The sequence below is a fragment of the Akebia trifoliata genome, chromosome 2 (assembly GCF_017979445.1).
Source record: "Akebia trifoliata isolate Shusen 1 chromosome 2, ASM1797944v1, whole genome shotgun sequence".
In the NCBI taxonomy this organism is placed as follows: domain Eukaryota; kingdom Viridiplantae; phylum Streptophyta; class Magnoliopsida; order Ranunculales; family Lardizabalaceae; genus Akebia; species Akebia trifoliata.
Window position 1 is genome coordinate 19566224 of NC_141376.1, and position 18488 is coordinate 19584711.

The 18488-nt window shown below is 34.2% G+C and overlaps 2 protein-coding genes across 17 annotated transcripts in view; both read left to right on the top strand.

Annotated features, from left to right (window-relative positions):
* Positions 1–1455: 1455 nt before the first annotated feature.
* LOC147409876 (putative methionine--tRNA ligase) overlaps positions 1456–18488 on the top strand; it is a 53822-nt gene continuing 36789 nt past the window's right edge. For all 11 annotated transcript variants that reach the window (XR_015175443.1, XM_086431971.1, XM_086431973.1 and 8 more), the window contains exon 1: positions 1456–2030. Coding sequence is in view for 9 of the 11 variants with exons in the window: in XM_086431971.1 (XP_086288097.1) it covers positions 1764–2030 (267 nt within the window). In the remaining 2 variants the exon portion in view is untranslated. The remainder of the gene's footprint in view (positions 2031–18488) is intronic.
* Positions 9368–16770, top strand: LOC147409877 (DNA (cytosine-5)-methyltransferase CMT2-like). Of its 6 annotated transcripts, XM_086431964.1 has the most exons (8): positions 9368–9734; positions 10124–10289; positions 10422–10462; positions 11873–12071; positions 13007–13151; positions 14519–14562; positions 16322–16393; positions 16508–16770. In XM_086431964.1, the coding sequence occupies exons 4-8, from the start codon at positions 12004–12006 to the stop codon at positions 16599–16601; spliced, it is 423 nt and encodes a 140-aa protein (XP_086288090.1). In that variant the 5' UTR covers positions 9368–9734; positions 10124–10289; positions 10422–10462; positions 11873–12003; the 3' UTR covers positions 16602–16770. The 6 variants fall into 6 exon arrangements, 5 of the variants coding, with proteins under 5 accessions (XP_086288090.1, XP_086288089.1, XP_086288087.1 ...); XR_015175442.1 differs by lacking the exons at positions 10124–10289; positions 10422–10462 and adding an exon at positions 14894–14979; XM_086431963.1 differs by lacking the exon at positions 10124–10289.

The following is an 18488-nucleotide window of genomic DNA, read 5'->3' on the forward strand; positions in this document are numbered from 1 at the left end:
GGCACAACCTGAATTTGTGTTGGGTTGTTGGCCATGTAAGATTATAGCTAAGCTTGGACCCATTAAATTAATAGTAGAATACAAAGGCTAGTTCGCTATTAACTTACCTTGATATCCACCTAAGGATGGCTGTTGTATCTTTATTAGACTCTGAAAGAAATTAACCCCAATACAATATAGAATCTATCGTTACTCATAAGGTTTCGAAACTCTAGAAATAAATTTCATTCAATAATAAATAACAAAATTGGTTCAAGTTAGTGAGTGTTGATACCGTGAACTGAATTCAAAATCCGCATTTGCCTACTAATTACCCACCAATAACAATGGCCTAGCAAATGGAAAAAAAAAATGGCTCGTAAAATATGTCTTGAAGAGCATTTTTTTAATAACTAGATATCCTTATAGACAATAGATCGGCCCGTGTCTGGGCTTTGCTCAGTCAATAGACCCTGGGGCACATGCAATGCTCACACATCACATGTATCGGATAAGTGAGGGTGTGCCCTCATGGGTGGTACCTGAGGAATTAATGCTCGTACAGGATATCGAACTCACAACCTACAGACTTTCACTACTTATCGATTCGAAATTGCCATTTGTTTGAGATCTAAAAATATGATTCTTGCATTCTAAATAACCTTTGACTTGGGTTATGAAAGGGATAATCTCATAATAAATAAATAAAAAGATTTGCTAAAATTTGAAATGAGGCAAAATACCTTTATTGAGATTTTGGAATTTGTTTGATGAGTTTCTATACTTGGTATATTATATTTTTATCAAATTTTTTGGACCTTAGTGTGTAAAAGGAAATTCTTGATTATACAATCTGAATCAAAATCCCAAAATAATATAACCAAATTAAGTTCTCATTTCTAGAGATCAATTTTCATAATATGATTTTGATTGTCCAAACAAAACACACCCCTACCAATGCGGTATAACTAGAGGTAGCAATGAGGTGTGTTGTATCATGTCGTGTTGAGGTAAGGATTTTATGAAAATTTACACAATCTGAAATAGTGCTATTTAATAAGGGTGATGAGAAATGGATGTTGTTTGTGGCCAACGCCCCTTTCTCTCTTCAGCCCATAGTGAACAAAAAGAAAACTTTTTAATTTGATCATCTTGTAAACATTCAAAAACATAATCCGATGCAATGGAGTTCTAGAGGACAAAATTAAATGAACTTGAAAAAAAAAATTTAAAAATAGTTATTGTTCACTATTGAATTTTATTTTTAAATTTGGGTGTTCGGTAGCCGTCCACTATCTTTGATCTACCATTTTCATCAATTAATGGACATCTCTCACTACAAGAAATTTGTTCTATAGCATTAGAATTTCAATGACGGCCTTATTTAAACTATCGCTATATCTTTCCTCCAGTGATGAGGAAGAAGAGCTCAGTTGCTATTTGCTTCCATCTTTGGCAACAAGTTCTCTATCTCTCTATCTCAAACAAACAAACAAACCTCCCGAGTCTAGTTGAGTTTTCTATAAATTGCACAAATACATTCCCAAGTCCTTAGAAAATCTCTTTGCAACATTTATGAAAAAACCTAATTTTCATTCTACACTCTGCAGTCGACAAAAAAACCTAATTTGCTCCTTTTGCTCCCAATTCAAATTGGTATCTTTCTCTATGGACCTCAAAATCATACCAATTGGATTAAAAATCCTCTAATTTTCATGGAGGAATTTCGATCTCAGCCCATCTTTAATTTTCGATGGAAGTGAATTCGATTTAAGAGAGACACCATGGTAATTTACCTCACAGATTCTAAATATTGGACTGTTAGTGAGATTGAGAGAGAGAAAGCATGGCATCTCTTTTCTATTTTGTTGAGTTTCAGACGTCCGGTTCGTACTGCAAAACTCGCCATGAGGTCTAGTTTGTTCAAAGCCTCGCTAGATTTTGTTGTATTTCTATGTTCTATCCTCGATTATCCACTGTTCTTGATGAATGATATGTTCGTGACTATCTCTTTGGCTGCAATTTCTTCTATTGGAGAGTTTACATCGAAGGTGATTATTATTTTGTGCCATGAATCAAACTTAGGGTTTCTGGACCCAAAATGATTATGGGATGATGTGGTTAGGACATATTTTAGGAAAATAAAGGGATAGAGAGACAATTCGGTTGTGTTTCAGAATGCGGAAAGGAGATTGCTTTTGACACCGGAATGTGGTAAATTTTTTTGCTTTTATGATGAAATTATAACACCTTTTTTTTGAAGATAATCATATTTGGTTGCCCTTAGCAAATATGATCCAAAGTTTTTCTACTGAGGTATCATTGATTCGTGTTGTCATGTATTGGTTAAATAGTTTTTAGTTATATTAGTTGTTAGCTTTGGCTTCTAAAAATTGTTTCTCTCCAATCTCTTCAAGTCTATGTTTCTAAGATTTTAGTGTTCTTATTCAAACCATCGAATAACCATATTTTTTTTGTTAGTAGGTTCCTAACCCTAATTTGTTAGGGGTATTTTTTACTAATTTTCTATGGGAGAAACATTGTAATTCCTTTTTGGCTTTTGAACATAATGAAATCAGTGCGGCTTGTGTGTGTGGTAGATTTCTTGGTTATTGTTTTCTTGTTTGTTCTCTTCAATTGATTTCTCATAGTTGAAGGTTGGATTTTTTTCCAACATTTCATTCCCTATAACCTGAAAATTATCATATATGTCATATAATAACACTCTTCTAAAAATATTTGATGGCTCGTATGTTTCAAGGATATAAGATGTAGACCAATAAATCCAAAAGGGATGAAACCCTACATCATTTGAATCTCAAGATAGTTGGTAATCTGTGTATATTGGGAATTGATATAATGGATCTAATCAATAACTTGACGAAAAGAAACCCGTTAAGTGAATGCGAGTGACCCCTGACTAGATTTTATTAGATAGATAATTTTCTTGGTATTAATCTTTGCCTAGATTTTCAACAATAACTTTGATAACAATTAGGTACTGATTTTCTTGGTGTTAATCTTTGCCTAGATTTTCAGCAATACTTTGGTAACAATTAGATATTGATTTTCTTGGTGTTAATCTTGATGTTTTATGCATCTTAAAATTTTAAATGATAAAGTTGATGTAGAAATTCTTATAAGGGTTTCTTTGTTATTTCCAATCTTCCAAGGGTTCTTTTGTTATTAGTAATACTCCTATGATGTTAATATATATATGAGTGAGAGAAAATAAAATAACTCTCTCTTCATTTCTTTTCTTCTTCTCCACAAAAATCTTAATCCTAAAACTTGCAAATCTACTTAGTATCAAAGCTCAAGATCAACAAGGACCTTAGATACAAATTTAAAGAAAAAGGAGAGAGACAAGAAGACTCTCTTACTTGCTATGTCTAATGACGTTAGCAATCGGCGCGTTGATGTCATCTGACATTATTTTTGTAGGATATTTTGATCTTTTCTAATTGTTTCTAATAGAGGGTGATTTTAGAGAATTTTTGGAATAAGTTTCATGCGATTTGGAATTGTTTTGAAAAAGTTATGATGTTTTTAGTGAAAAATTAACAAAAATAACGAAAATTCAGGATCTGTCATTTTCTTTCCATTTGTTAATTTTGATTACTTGTTTTTGAGTTTGGACTTGAGTAGTTTGATCATTTTTTTATGAGGAATCTAATGGTGGTGTCCGTTGATCGATTGGTCAGATATTGAAGCTTCGGTGATCCTTTCTTTAGACCCATTTTCTATTTTTTGCTGAAAATGGTGTTTTTTATGCAAATATGATCTCTTGTGTTATTTTCTTATCTGGATTGACTTGTTCTCTATATTTTAATGCTTTCCATGTGTTGTTAAAGAGGATAATAAGTGTGTTTCTCCATCAGGTGAAGTATACATGAATTTCGGGTATCTAGTGGAGTGTATTTCGTGCTCACAAGGTATTTGTTGTTATTTTTGAAAGTTTTTTTACAATTTCTGAGGTTAGTCAGTCTTCGAATGTGCCTTTGAATGGTAAAGGGAGTATGAGTAATCCTCAAAGTATTGCTCCTAATCTTCATATCACTACAGTGAAGCTAGATGGCCATAATTTCCTTGCTTGGTCTAAATTGACCATATTATACATTAAAGGAAAAGGCAAAATGGGATATTTGACCGGTAGTTTACCAATTCCTGATTCTGAAGATCCAACCTTTAACAGATGGGATGCAGAGAATGCTATTGTTCTATCTTGGCTACTATATTCTATGCAACCCGATATTAGCAGTAATTACTTATTTTTGTAAATTGCCAAGGACATATGGGTGTAGACACCCCATTTTTGCATCCGCCTGATTAATCAACTTGTCAACCCGATCGCAAGGATTCCCAATGATGGATGTGTATTTCGTTGCTTTATTTTGTTACCAGATGTGTTTCAGAAATCCGGATGAGGTATTTCGAACTGACAAAACCTTAGAAACCACACTACGCTAGGAAAACACAACTCCAGAAACATAGAAATCATCATCTTGCAGACCAAAAAGAAGTTTTACGATAAAAATCACTAAAAATTGATCAAATTACCAAAATACCCCTGACATCAAAACAACCCTAGAGCCTACGTTACGCTTAGGAAAACTCTCTCGAACACATAAAATAACAAATCGGAACCAAATAGATCATTTCACCAATTTTAACAGAATTTGACAAAATTACGAAAATGCCCCTCATAAAGTTCACAATAATTTCACATAAAAATTTTCATAAATGACACAAACCAACATTCTCATTGAATTGCTTATGAAAAACTGATTCTAAAACATCCTAGAACATTAAAAATCGACTTGAAACTTGAAAAGTCCTCTCCGGGGGCAAAACAGTAATTTCACAATTTTCATAATTAAAAAATTCGAAATTAATAAATAAAACATTAAATAATTAAAGTGAAACATTAATGAAATTAATTTAAAAAGTTGAACCTAAAAAATCGATTAATTGGACTCTTAGGCAAAATTGTTGAGGGTTCGTGGGATATTTCTTTAAGGACCCCTCCATTTGGGGGTCCAAAGAATTAAAGATATAATAGAAAGGGGTTCTCCAAAAATTTAAAATCAATCAAGCAAGACTAAAGTCAAGATATTAAAGTCAATCAAATAAGACCAAAGTCAAAATAAGCAAGACTAGAGTCAAGTATTAAAGTCAATCTCATAAGACTAAAGTCAAAACCCTAAATCAAAACCCTAATCTAAACTAATCGAGTCAATCTCATAAGAGTAAGGTCAAAACCCCAAATCAAAACCCTAATCTAATCAAGTCAATCTCATAAGACCAAGGTCAAAACCCTAAATCAAAACCCTAATCAAGTCAATCTCATAAGACTAAAGTCAAAACCCTAAAACCCTAAAGACTAAGTCAAAACCCTAATTGAAACCCTAAAAGAAACCCTAATCAAACCCTAATGCTTCTAAAAACTTTATAAATAGGAGCCTCCACACCCTATTTTCGGATCAAAGAAAAAATCCTAGGAAAAGTAGGTAAAGAAGCCTCCATAGCCTCCCCAAAACCCTAATTTTGGAGCCCCAACTCCTTCCCTAACACCCCTACTCCGATTTTAGCCTAAAAAACACCCAAAAACCTCTCAAAAATATCTCAAAAATCCACAACAAATTTGAAGCACCCATATCCAAGAAGGAGATACCTTACCTCGGAGATCAGGAATCAGATCCGGACATAGAACGAAGTAAGGAATACGGTACAAAGAGCCATTCTAACCAGATCTGAGGGAATAACACTTTTGCAGATCAAAGGTAAATTTTTTTTTAATCTAGGTTTATCATTAGCAATGTAGATCTATTTGGGATAAATAGAGACCGGCATTGGCCGGGCGGGGTTGGTGCCTAACACCTTCCAACCCCGTAACATGATCCCCGGATTCAGATTTCTATAGTAAATTAGTTCTTTTTTATCCATTGTAGGGTCAGTTTGGTTCCTAGACCACAATAACTAGGTGGCGACTCCCAAACCTCAAGGGTCAAAAGCGGATCCGCGCACCCCGCGGATCGAGGGCGTTTTCAGTGGCGACTCCACTGGGGACTATTGAGGATCAAACTTGAAAAATCCCAAGTATGGGAGCATTGCGAAAATGGCCTAGTTTTTTTTATTATTTAGTTGGATTTATTTTATTTATTTTTTCTGTTTATTTATTTTTTATCTTGATTGTAGATGATTTTGGGTATTGCATTTGTTTTTCTCCAATTAAGGATCACTTTTTGATGACCCCTAAATAATGAAAGATTCAAATTGACCTATGAAAATGATGGAATGATGAAGGTTTGACAGAAATATTAAAACATATTTAGAGAATATTCTAGTGAAAATTAAGTCTGGGAGCCTCTTAATAAAACATAGATCTCGTCGAGTAGATTAATTTAGAATCTGAGTTCACTTAATTTCGTTATCGGAAGCCTTAGATATCATCGATGCAAGTTCAATCTGTAAATCTGGAATTATTTCTGAATGAAAGTTGGGACAATAACGTTAAAACTTTTTTACAGAACATTCTAGTGAGAATTAAGTCTGGGAACCTCTTAATAAAACGTAGATCTCATCGATTAGATTAATTTAGAACTTGAGTTCACTCAATTTCGTTATCATAAGCCTTAGATATCATCAATGCAAGTTCAATCTGTAAATCTGGAATTATTTCTGAATGAAGGTTGGGACAGCAACGTTAAAACGTTTTTACAGAACATTCTGGTGAGAACTAAGTCTGGACACCTATTAATAAAATGTAGATCTCATCGAGTAGATTAATTTAGAACTTGAGTTCACTCGATTTCGTTATCGGGAGCCTTAGATATCATCGATGCAAGTTCAGATTGTATTTTCTTAATTCACAGAAAATCTGAATTTATCTAATGTTGGCACAATTAATGTTCTTGAGAGTGAGCTCATCTCAACCATTGTCATTCTATCATCAATGTAACACCTATTGGAATCTTGATTTATTTTGGATCACCCAAAAGTGATCATTGATTGGACCTTAAAAATTATAAAAGTTATGCCTATTGCAATGTTTGTTTGATCAATTATTATATGCCATGCTCATTAATTGATTTGCCATGATCTTGACAGATATATTTGTGATGGGTTTGATTTCATCTTAATTTCGATGTGATGGGTTTTGGATTATTTTCTTGTTCAATATTCATTTGATATCCATATGTGATGACATAATCTGGCCCATGGGCCCACGTGTTTGAAAAAGGCCCCGGGCACACCCCACCTATTTTGCACACACCACAAGCACGTTTACTGTTTTACCCACTTACACGTCCCATATAGCCAATGTGGCACTAGTGCGTGGCCCGGTCTTTTCGGAGATGCGACGTCATTCATGAAAACCACAACTCCAGTCACGTACCTTAGGGTATATCAAACTGGGGGCATCAATACCGTCTGATCAGGTGATTCTGAGAGGTATATTGATGCACCCAGGCTGGAGCGACCTGAGCCTTTGACCTATTGTGAGCCACACAGTCACATGTCCCGATTGCCAACGTAGTACTAGTACGTGGTCGGTCCCCTCGTGGGATGCCAAACCATTTATGAAAGCTACAACCCTTGACTCGTACCCGTAGGTATAAAAGATAATCTAAGTGTATCAATTGCACTTCTTGGTCAAAACCGGTGCCTAAGCAGATCTTGCCCCGCTGTACCCTACTGTACGAGGGGGATAGACTACGTCTATTCTAGACGAGAGGTATTTAAGTGGGCCCTTGCTCAGCATTGTGCGCCACCTCTCAACTGGAGATCAAACTTGCTGTTTTTGACTTCAGAGAAGTGAATTGAGGTTTTAGATTATCACCTATACGGTATATCAAACCAAGTCACCACGTATCGAAAGGTATATAGGTGTGCTTGGGCAAGGGTTGCCAAATAAAAATGCATTGCACGTAGTAAGCTTAGAGTCTAGAAACCTTCCCAGTAGGTCACGACTCGAACTTATCGTGGGTGTTCCCGGGTTGTTCATTGAATGGAATCTTATGAGACTTTGTGATTGATATGAATATATGTGAATGATGAGATCAGAATGCATGTGAATGATGAAATGGATGTATGTGAATGATGAGATCAGAGTGTATGATTGTCCTCAAGGATAAAAAATGTTATTTTTGAAAATCAAAATGCGTGCACCGACCCAATAAAAAATTCATCTCTTGCAAATGACCCAGCCCAACTCAATCTAACAATCCTGATGGACCGGGCCATTTAAATCGAAATAGAAATCAAATTTTCAAAGAAGAAAAATAGTTTACAAAGGGAAAGTATTTTCCAGAAAAAATATTTTTCAAAAGAAGTGTTTTCCAAAAAAAGTGTTATTCTCTAAAAAAAATGTTTTCTAAGAAAAAACGTTTTCCAAAAAATATTTTCCAAGAGAAGATACTTTTCAAATAAAAAACTATTTTTCAGAGAAAAAATATTTTCTAGAAGAAAATGTTTTCCAAAAGAAAAGAAAAAGAAGAAAAAATAATTTGCAAAAGATCTATTTTTGCATGAAAAGTTTTTATGGACCTTGGAAAACTACCAAAAAAAATGTTGCAAAAAAATAATCAGATTTATGAAATAAAAATATTATTTTCCAATATTTTTCAAGAGTGCAACATAATTATTTTTCTTCTGAATAATCATTGAATGGATGAATTTTTTAATGGATTGGTGCACAAAATTCAATAAAATCTCAGGGTTCATTTAAAATGTTATCAAGGGGGTGACACTGAAATTGGTTAAATTCACCTTCAAAGAGGTTTAAGGGTTATCATTGTATCTAAGCTCAATCGTCCATCGTCTAGCTAGGGTTGTAAATCCGATCAGTTAGAGTAAACGTCAATATCAAGTCAACAGTCAGAAATGACCTCAATATCGCACAGTTGTTCCATGAAGATCATCGTGCCTCAATCCTGTTGTTTGTAAGCAATGTCTCAGTCCTCAGTCCTAATCAAGCCCGTTGTGGGTAGTTGTATTGAGTTTTCATGAGTTATTTGAGTTAGCTCGAGTCTAATTTTTCAATGTCATATTTTCTTTAAATCGAGTCTACTCTTTTTCTGTTGAGTCGAGTTAGTTTGTCGAGTCATAGAGGTGTCTGTCGCCCCTTTTGAATTTGATTGGCTAAAGGAAATTTCTGAATACCTCGAGCGCATTAACGAATTAACTACTAATCTAGCTTCAAGGATAGATTTCTTTCCTGAGCAAGAAGATAAGAGTCAGGCTCAACGTTTAATCGAGAAAACAAAGGTTATTGACCTCGGAACAGAAAATAATTCCTAAAGAGATTCAAATAGAAACCCTCCTATCCCTAGAGGAACACAAGGGGATAATGAATTTACTCAGAAATTTCAAAAGACTTGTTCCACTACAAAAATTAGGACTTTTAGAGGCTCTTTTTTTGGGCGGTTTGGTGGAAACGTCGAGATAAGGCAATGAAAGGGTTTTTGGAGGCGATTTCGTCAGAAACGCCGTGAAGAACAAAGAATATCTTCAACGGAGACTGATTGGAGGCGTTTACACACCGGCGGTTATAAGGAAAATGCCTCAAATTTCAGACCAACAGAGACGTTTTTCGAAAAACGCCGCTCAAATCAGATCAGTGAGGGCGTTTATTGGAAAAACGCCACAAAATCCAGATCAACGGGGCTTTTGGCGCGATTCTTTTCAATCTACCCTCTCTCCCTCTCAAAATCGCGCCCTCTCTCGATCTGTTCAAGCTGAAGTTTCATCAGGTTTTTTTTTTTTTCTTTTTTCCATTTTTTCTTTTTTCAAGCTCTCAATCTGTTCTAGTGGTAGACCTATCTATCTAACACAGTGATATTTATTTATTATTTCTTCAGATCTGTGCGTTTTAACTATTGGTCTCTATCTATCTCTCTCTCTCTCTCTATATATAATCTTTGTTTGTTTTGGTACTAGGGTTCATCAAGTTTTGGTTTTTTTTTTTTTTTTTGTTATCGAAACTTTTATTAGGTTTGATAATGAATTTCAAATCGAAACCCTAATTTCTATAGTGTTGATTCGATTTTTGGTTTGATTTCAAACCAAAATCCTAATTTATATAGTTTTGATTTTATCTTTGTTTTAGTTTCAAACCTAACCTAATCTCTCATTTTTATAGCTAGGATTTTAATAAAAGAATGATGTACTTTTGATTACGGTGTGGCAACGGATCCTTGAACACTAAATTTCATTTTCCAAAATTTTAATATTGAGAAGAGATCATCTCAGTTGAACTTCCTGCACCGACAAACATGTTTTTTAAGGTTTCTATCGGGAAGGAGAAGGTTTGATTTCTTTGCTTTTGCTTTGCTTTGCTTTGGTTTATGTTTTTCATGTCTATTTTAGAAGTTTATTTTTTATTGAACCAAATGTAGTGCTTTAAAGGTGGTATTTTTATCCTTGCATCCTCATCGTAGGTTGAAGTTGAATAATATAGCTAAGAAGATAAAGTCTTGAGGTACATTTTTATTGGCAGTCTCATTTATAGTCGTCGTTATAATTTTTTTTTTTCAATTTGGTTTCACATGAAACATAAAAAATCCTAGAACAAGATTTGTCAAAATTTTTGGTCTTTGGTATTTCTGAAGTATTAATAAAGGGTGTGTTAACACATGAATATGTTGCTTAAATGTTTATTGAACAATTTGGGTAAAATATTTAAGAAAAAAAAGTGTATAACCGTGAACATTGAGAATCCTAGGCAAATTAAACACAAGAAGCTAATGTTGGAATTGTGTAGTAAAAGTAATGTGAGTGTGGGACTGATTAAGGCATCTACCATAGCTAGGTATGAAGGAGTTAAAATTATGCCTAGAGATGAATAATTGGGTGTTGCATGACTGTAGGATAGCACTGCTTTCTTTTCAGTCTGTATAGCAAATGAGTTAGAATCTTTTCATACTATAATCACTACCACAACTTCAAGGTTTTCTATAAGATAACTCTTTCAATTAATATAACGAGGTTATTCCTCAGTATGATCCATAAGGAATTTGAGTGGTTTGTCATTTGCCAGGAGATCATTCAAGCCTCTTGAGGTTTTGATGACATTGTGTGGGTGAAAGATGTTTATAACTTTTCTTATTGCTCAGTGAAGCAAACAAGTTGGGTGTTTATTAGTTGGGGAATGAATGGTCTAAGAATAAATTATGGAACATTGAATAGTAGCTAGTTTTCAAGTTACTGAAAAATGGTATTGTTGATTCCTCCTTTAGAATCATTTAGACATTTCCACAAAAAGGAATCTTGCACCTTTTTGAATTATTTTTGTATAAAACATAGAAAAACTTATCCATAAGTAAATTGGACCACCTAAGGGGAATGAATTTTTGGATAATAGGATATCCACCACTACTTTTTGTTACTTTTCCCGGCCAAAATCCAAAATCCTAACTCCAAATAGTTGTCATCCTCTACTGATGAAGTGTTGCCAAATTACTGTTACAATTATCAAGTGGCCTGGCTCATGACACTACAACCAGTCTTATCTAACTTTAATTCAGTGCTGAACCAGCACTACAGCTAAAGTAATTGTCACACTAGTCCAAATTGAATTCACTAGTATCCCCTGTATCTTAATATGGTCACAATGTTTAATGTATTGTTCTTTTTTCCATATTAGAATGTTTATATTGTTGTTAATGAAGGCTATTCTAAACTCTATTATCAATAATATGTGCTATTAGATTAGCAATTTCCTCAAGCGCTTCGTCATAAACTGCAGAGTATTGTTTGAAGCTTCAATTTTTTATCCATGTATTGTGCATTTCATGTTTAGCTAGATAGAGGATCATAGTAGCATCTCAATTTATTTTCATGGTTCCAAATCTGTTTTGGTGACTGTCCACCCTTGCTGTGCTCTCTAAAGGTTTGCAGAAGGTACAAGCATTACTAACAACAAATGCAAATGGTAGTGTTCTCCTTTGAAACTGTAGCGTGTCTCAGTACTGCTACACCTTACACCACGTTAGCTTTCAAGACCATCTCAAGGTATTTCCAATGCCTGAAAAATACTATCAGGCATGCAAGCAAGGCATTGGGAGAGGATTTGTCATCCCCAACCACAGGTACAAGTAATAGTAAAGGTGAGATGAATGTCCCGAGGTTAAGGTTCATTATTCAGAGCCTTCGTAACTAGAAGTAAGAACTGACAATATTAGCAAAAAACAAAACACTAGTTGTTGCTCTTAGAGATGCGGTAGATATGAGAGTTATTATATATTTAGGAGTGTGATGATGTTTAGGAGTTGTGATTCTTGCTGCAATTACAGATGTTAATTTTGTTTTGGTTAAAGAAAAGATCCCTAAATTGGAGAAATGGACACTTTATTATAAAATTGCTGTTAGGGTTAAGTATTTTAGCATTTATTAAAATGTAATTATCATCAAGAATGGATGCCTTTTTGAGTCATATTATTTTTCTTTTGGAATTTAATCTATATTTCCTATCCCGCTCTCTTCCTCTAGAACAACTTCCTGTGAAATTATTTGGAGTTGTATTGTACAGATAAATGAAGGGGATGGTGCATTTTATGGACCAAGATAGATATCAGTGCTTTTTATGCATTAAAGAGGAAATTCTAATGCACAACACTACAGGTTATTCACTACATCACATTCGTTTTTCGTATTTGCTTTCCCTCTCTTTCATTTATGTAGAAAATAATAATTTTCTAAATTGTTGGCATGTGCACCAAATTCAAAACTAAAAAGTCAAATATCACCAAATCTCGCACCAATGGCTTTCCAGATGGTAATAGCAACCCCTCCATTTTTGGATCCAATTGAACAACATTATCAGGTCCAACAATTACTCCAGGGAGGTCCCTGAAATTTGCTCCCTATAAATTGAAAAGATTAGAAATTACATAATAGTCCAAATGATAAAAGTGCTCAATTAGCCAACCTTTCTTCATGGGATTTGACAAACATGCAAATAATTATCTTCATTTAATGGAAAAGGCCGATGATCATATTTGGAGTGGTGTTTGGTCTTGGGCAGATACCATCAAATTGGCAATGCAGTTGATGTTCCTGTTTCAAGAGCTTTAGGATATACTTTGGGGATGGCGTCGCTGAAGGTGAGTGGGGATCATCCACTCATGACGCTCCCACCGAAATTCTCCCATTCCAATGCTCTTCAATTGGTACAATCCTTTTCTGAGACTGAAGAGTAGTAATCACCAATTTTTCTATGCCTTGCTTTAATTTGAAGGCACTGTTCTATTTATTCATTGTTCTCTTTTCTCTTATATTTTATTTATACAAGTAGATGCTTTTGTATTGTTTCCATATGCTGCCCTCCCAGCTACTGTTAATGTAACTGCTTTGCATATTCTAGTTTCCTTCCTACACGACACTAGTAGCTTCCTCCTATATTGATCCCAAGAGCTTGCGTGATATCAAACCAACAAGAATACAAAAGCATTTATGGTAGAAACAAGATGTGTTCGGCTAAGGTTGCTTGGTTTTGGTATGAATCTAGGAGTTTTATCCATCCGAACCCCCAACTCTCTGGGTACAAGTACTCTGTTAAAGTGAGTCCAGAAATTGAGTATGGCAATGTTGACACTATGTCATCATGATCATAAGCCTTTATCCCAAATGCCTAGGATTGGCTAAATGGATCCTATTCCTCCATTCAATTATGTCGAAAGCTATGTATTTTGTTAATTCAAGTGTCTTTAAATCTGTTTTCACTACCTTGATCCATCCGTTTAAATCTTCCTCTTGGGTTTTTAAATTTTCCACCAAACTGCCATGACCAAACCATCTCTTAATATGATATTCATACCTATGAAAAAATCTTTTATAATTATCATAGTATCAGTTGTTTGGCTGAAAACTAACGTTTCATTCTCATAGATCTATTTTTACAACCATGCTTGATATTGCTAGCGAGGTTAACATTGAACACCAAAATATGAGGGAATGAAAAACCCTTTAGCAAAAAAATCAAATTGTAGATTAGAAGATCCATAACTGACCATAACATTGGATAGTCATTAAATTAGTGTCTCAAAGAGAACAGATATGCCAAATGCACTACATCAACACCCTCCTGCCTACAATATTAATCATGGTTGACTAGCTTGTTTCCTTTAAAGCAAGCCCCACAAATCATGGGGAATGTGATTGAACCAACATGGGGTTCACCTTTCTGAACATAATTTGAGTGGTTTCTTTTCTTCTTTCTTTCTTTTTTTTATTGTTCCTTTTTTTAATTTTTGCATTTTTCATCTAATTTATTTATGTTTCAGGTTTCTCAGTCACTTGTATCTCCTATTCATTTTTAACTTCTTTGGACTAATTTTTTGTCAGTTTTATACTTTGTGTCAGTGCATTTGTCTTGCAAGTGAATTGATGTATATGTTTGTGTGCAGGATCATGTGCCCCCCCCACACACACACACACTTGTATAAGTTTTTTCATGTGTTTGTTCATGGGTTTTGCAATAAGCCTTTATTATTTACCTTGATGTGATGTTTCTTTTTCTGCTTTGGTTATTAATTAGGTTCCAGACTTTGCTTTTAGTTTATCTCAAGGGAAATCTAGAAGGTAAGCCCTTGCTCTCTGGGAGCCTTTTGCAATGTTTAAAAGGTCATTGTCTGATTATGTTTCATTCTTCAAAGATAATGTTGTGGAAACATTGGAGAGACACATTTTACTTTTCACATGATAGTCAATGACCTTTTAAAGAATGAAACATTTTACTTTACACATGATAGTCATTATTATTATTTCAAAATATGGATTTTCTTTGGATTAAAAAGTTGATAGAAAAGTTTAATAGCATATGTTCACGCTGAAGTACATATCTGATCAATCTACTTATACAAATCACATGATTATGGTTATGGTACTTACATAAAGCATTTTGTGTGCGCAGGTAGGAAAGACACATTTTACTTTACACATGATAGTCATTATTATTATTATTATTGCTAGGCAAGCGAGATTACTTTTCAGTAACAAGTGGAGTTGGTTTTTTAATCTAGGTCATGGTATCGACATCCAGAGACTTTAACCCAACTACCAAACGGGAACCTTCACATAATAGTCTTATAATGTACATATGTAATTATAAATTATAAATTATAAATGCATTTTGTGGGGTTCAGTTAGGCATTATTCACACACATGGACTTATATGATATGGTGTCTTATTTCTAATTTCAAGTTCAAATCAAAAATATTTTTTTACTAGTACAATAATTTTTTATTCATAAGCTACTATGGTTTCTGATGATTTCTGAACAAATAGAGGTTTAAAACTACCCCTGTTCAGATATTCTGACCTATATTACAAGCCTATTACAGGGTGAAGTCACTGAATGCCCTGATGTATATGCGTTATTTTATAAACATGCTCTCATGCCAAATTTAAACATAATATGGACATACCCCACCCTCCCCCTTATAAAAGAAAGAACTTTCAAAAGTTGCTGATCAAGTTTATAAATTATGCCAAAGATCCGCTTCTTTGCAATTACAAATTTCCAAAAGAAACTAATGTTTGTATGCCACTAATGTTTATCTTGAAGTGAGTTCTTGTATATTTTTTTCTCCTCTTGCATATCCTTGCTATTTATAGTTTTGTTTTAGGTATATTTGTAATCTCAGAATATTATGCTATGAAGTTTAGTGAACTTGACTGCAATTGTGTTCGAGGCATGGATCACTATTTCAATGGGAGATCATTTGGTCCACTTTTTTACGATAGCCCTTTCGATGTGTTTTCTTATTGATATTGAAAATAAACATTCTCGTTTCTATTTGTCTTACTCGGCAGAAGATGAAACTAAGAGGGAGAGACCAGTTATGACATACCGGGCCATCCTAGCATATGTTGAGTGTAGGCTTGCAATACTTCTAGAACTATAGAGGAAAGTGGCCCTCTTGTGTCTGAGAAATCTCAACCATGTGCACTGCAACTAAGAGGAGTCACTTAATAGTTTGGCTATATATACATACATTGATAGCCAAAATGTATTCTTAGCTTTATTAGTTTTCCTTGATAACATTCACTAGTTGGACTGGTGTAAGAAGACCTCCAGTGCATGTTTTGCCTGTAAACTGTTTACTTTTATTTATAATTTTTTTAAACTTGTATAATTTATTTGTAATGAATATCAATTTATGATTTGAAAACTTTAGAAAGGCTAATTGTAGTTGTGGCTTCAATAAGTATGAACAATTTAATGCTCTAGAGTTCCTTAGTCTCATTGTTATACTAATTGATATTCTTTGACTCTTATTATGTGTACAATTCAGAAGTCTACTGATATCGATGTTCTTTCCTATTATATTTTCATAGGTACGAGATCAGATTTATCAATCTGGTTATTATGTTGACGTGGATACCATGGATAGAAAGATCCAGAAAAAGGTTAATTTTAATCCCTTCATGTTGTATGCCATCCATGAGATAATTGCAAACGACATATTCTAAGGTATGTTTTGGTTGCACATGATTTATGACTTTATCATTTTATTTTGCTAGAGTGAGCATGGAGATGGGGTGGAGTATGAGAGATGATTGGCTTCAAGTGCACACTAAATCCAAGAAACATATCACATTTGTTTATAATTCATAGAGTTGTCTCTTTTTTTATAGTGAAAATATTCATGAATGCGTAATTTGTTTTTCGATTTCGTAGATGCATGTTTGGTATATTGTAATTTATGTTTGATAAAATATTCATTTACAAGTTGTGGTATTTTTTTATAAACAAGTAATAAGTGAAATTTGTAGTGTTAATAGCAGTTCTTTTTCTTTATATAATTGTGGGTTTTATTTTGGAATGAATATTTTATTATTTTTTTTTACAACATTAGAGGCGGTTTTGAATTGCCTCTAATGTTTTTTTTTAAAACTAATTTGTTATTAGGGGCGGTTTTCAAATTGCCTCTAAAATATAAAAGCCGCCCTTAAATAACAATATTTAGAGGCGGTTTTAAAACTGCCCTTAAATTATTATTATTAGAGGCGGTTTTCAAATAGCCTCTAAAATATAAGAATCGCCCTTAAATCATATTCTTTAGAGGCAGTTTTTAAACCGCCATTAAATTATTATTATTAGAGGCGGTTTTAAAACTGCCTCTAAAAATATAAAAAACGCCCTTAAATCATTATTTAGAGGCGGTTTTAAAACCGCCCTTAGTCGGCCACTAAAAGGAATCAGCGACGCCACTATAGTGGGCGGTTTGACTAAACCGCCCTTAAATATATTGGAGGCGGTTTAGTCGAAATTGGAGGCAGTTTAAAACCGCCTCTAAATACCTTATATTTTGTAGTGTTCGTGTGATCCGATGAGGATGTGTTAGGTGCAAGCTTGGGTTTGTTCAACACGGAATAGATACTCGTCTATATCTATGGAATCAAAGAAGATGTTATAAAATGCATCAACACTATCCTTACTACATCTTGAGTTTCAAATCACATATTATCAGTCAATATGGGAGTACCTTTTGAACTGATCTCTGATAATGGGTCGTACTTCAAAGCATAAATCATTACTCTATGTTTAAAGTTGAAGATCCGGAAGCACAAATCATCCCCCTACCGTCCTCAGATCAATGGAACGGTTGAAGCAGTTAGTAAGAGTCTCAAGACTATCATCAGGAAAATGTGTCAATCACATCGAGATTGGTCAGAAAAATTATCATTCACGCTATGGACATATCGAACTTCAATTCGATCCTCTACTGGAGCTACTCCCTACTCCTTAGTGTATGGCATGGAAGTAGTCTTGCCAGTTGAAATGAAAATTTCGTCTCTCAGGGTCTTATTGGAAAATCATTTGTTAGAAACAGATTGGGTTCGTCAGCAGTATGAAGAATTAAACTTGATCGAAGAAAACGAGTTAAAGCCCTGTACCATGTGCAAGCTTATCTAAGAAGAGTCACCCGTGTATTTGACAAAAAGGTCAAAGCTCATCATTTACAAGTCAAGGATTTAACTATCAGACTTCAAAGAAAATTGAACACTCCTCCTCGACTATAGGAGAAAGTCTGAACCCAATTGAAGAAATTCATTCATTAAGGAAATACTGTCTGGAAAAGTCGTCAGACTTCAAGATCATGATGAAAGTGAACTACCAGAGTCAACCAACCTTGACCGGATCAAATGGTACTACATTTAAGGAGGCCATCTTTGGCCGAATCAATTTTCCTGCTACCCAGTTCATTATCTCCTTTCTCAGCCCTTTGCAGCCTTTTCAAAAAAAAAAAATAATAAAATGATGCCTTTTTCTTTCTCAGCCTGATCACCTAACCTAGGGGAGGGAAAATCCGAACTACGTTTTGGTCTGATCCCAAAAATTTGGGGTACGTAGGCAACCTGAGAAGTTACTTCAGGCCCGACCACATCAAAATAAAAAATAGATTCCTTGATGAAGAAAAAATCTAAAAAAAAAAAATGCAAAAGAAATATCATCCAAAATGGGGAAGAAAGTTCAAGAAAAAAATTTTAAATGAAATGC

Bases quoted from the DNA above. Each gene is read 5' to 3' on its own strand.
- LOC147409877 (XM_086431964.1), top strand. From the start codon at position 12,004: ATGCCTGAAAAATACTATCAGGCATGCAAGCAAGGCATTGGGAGAGGA. The intron at 12,072-13,006 runs GTACAAGTAATA...GGTCTTGGGCAG, and splicing joins TTTGTCATCCCCAACCACAG to ATACCATCAAATTGGCAATG. The intron at 13,152-14,518 runs GTACAATCCTTT...GTTATTAATTAG, and splicing joins ATTCCAATGCTCTTCAATTG to GTTCCAGACTTTGCTTTTAG.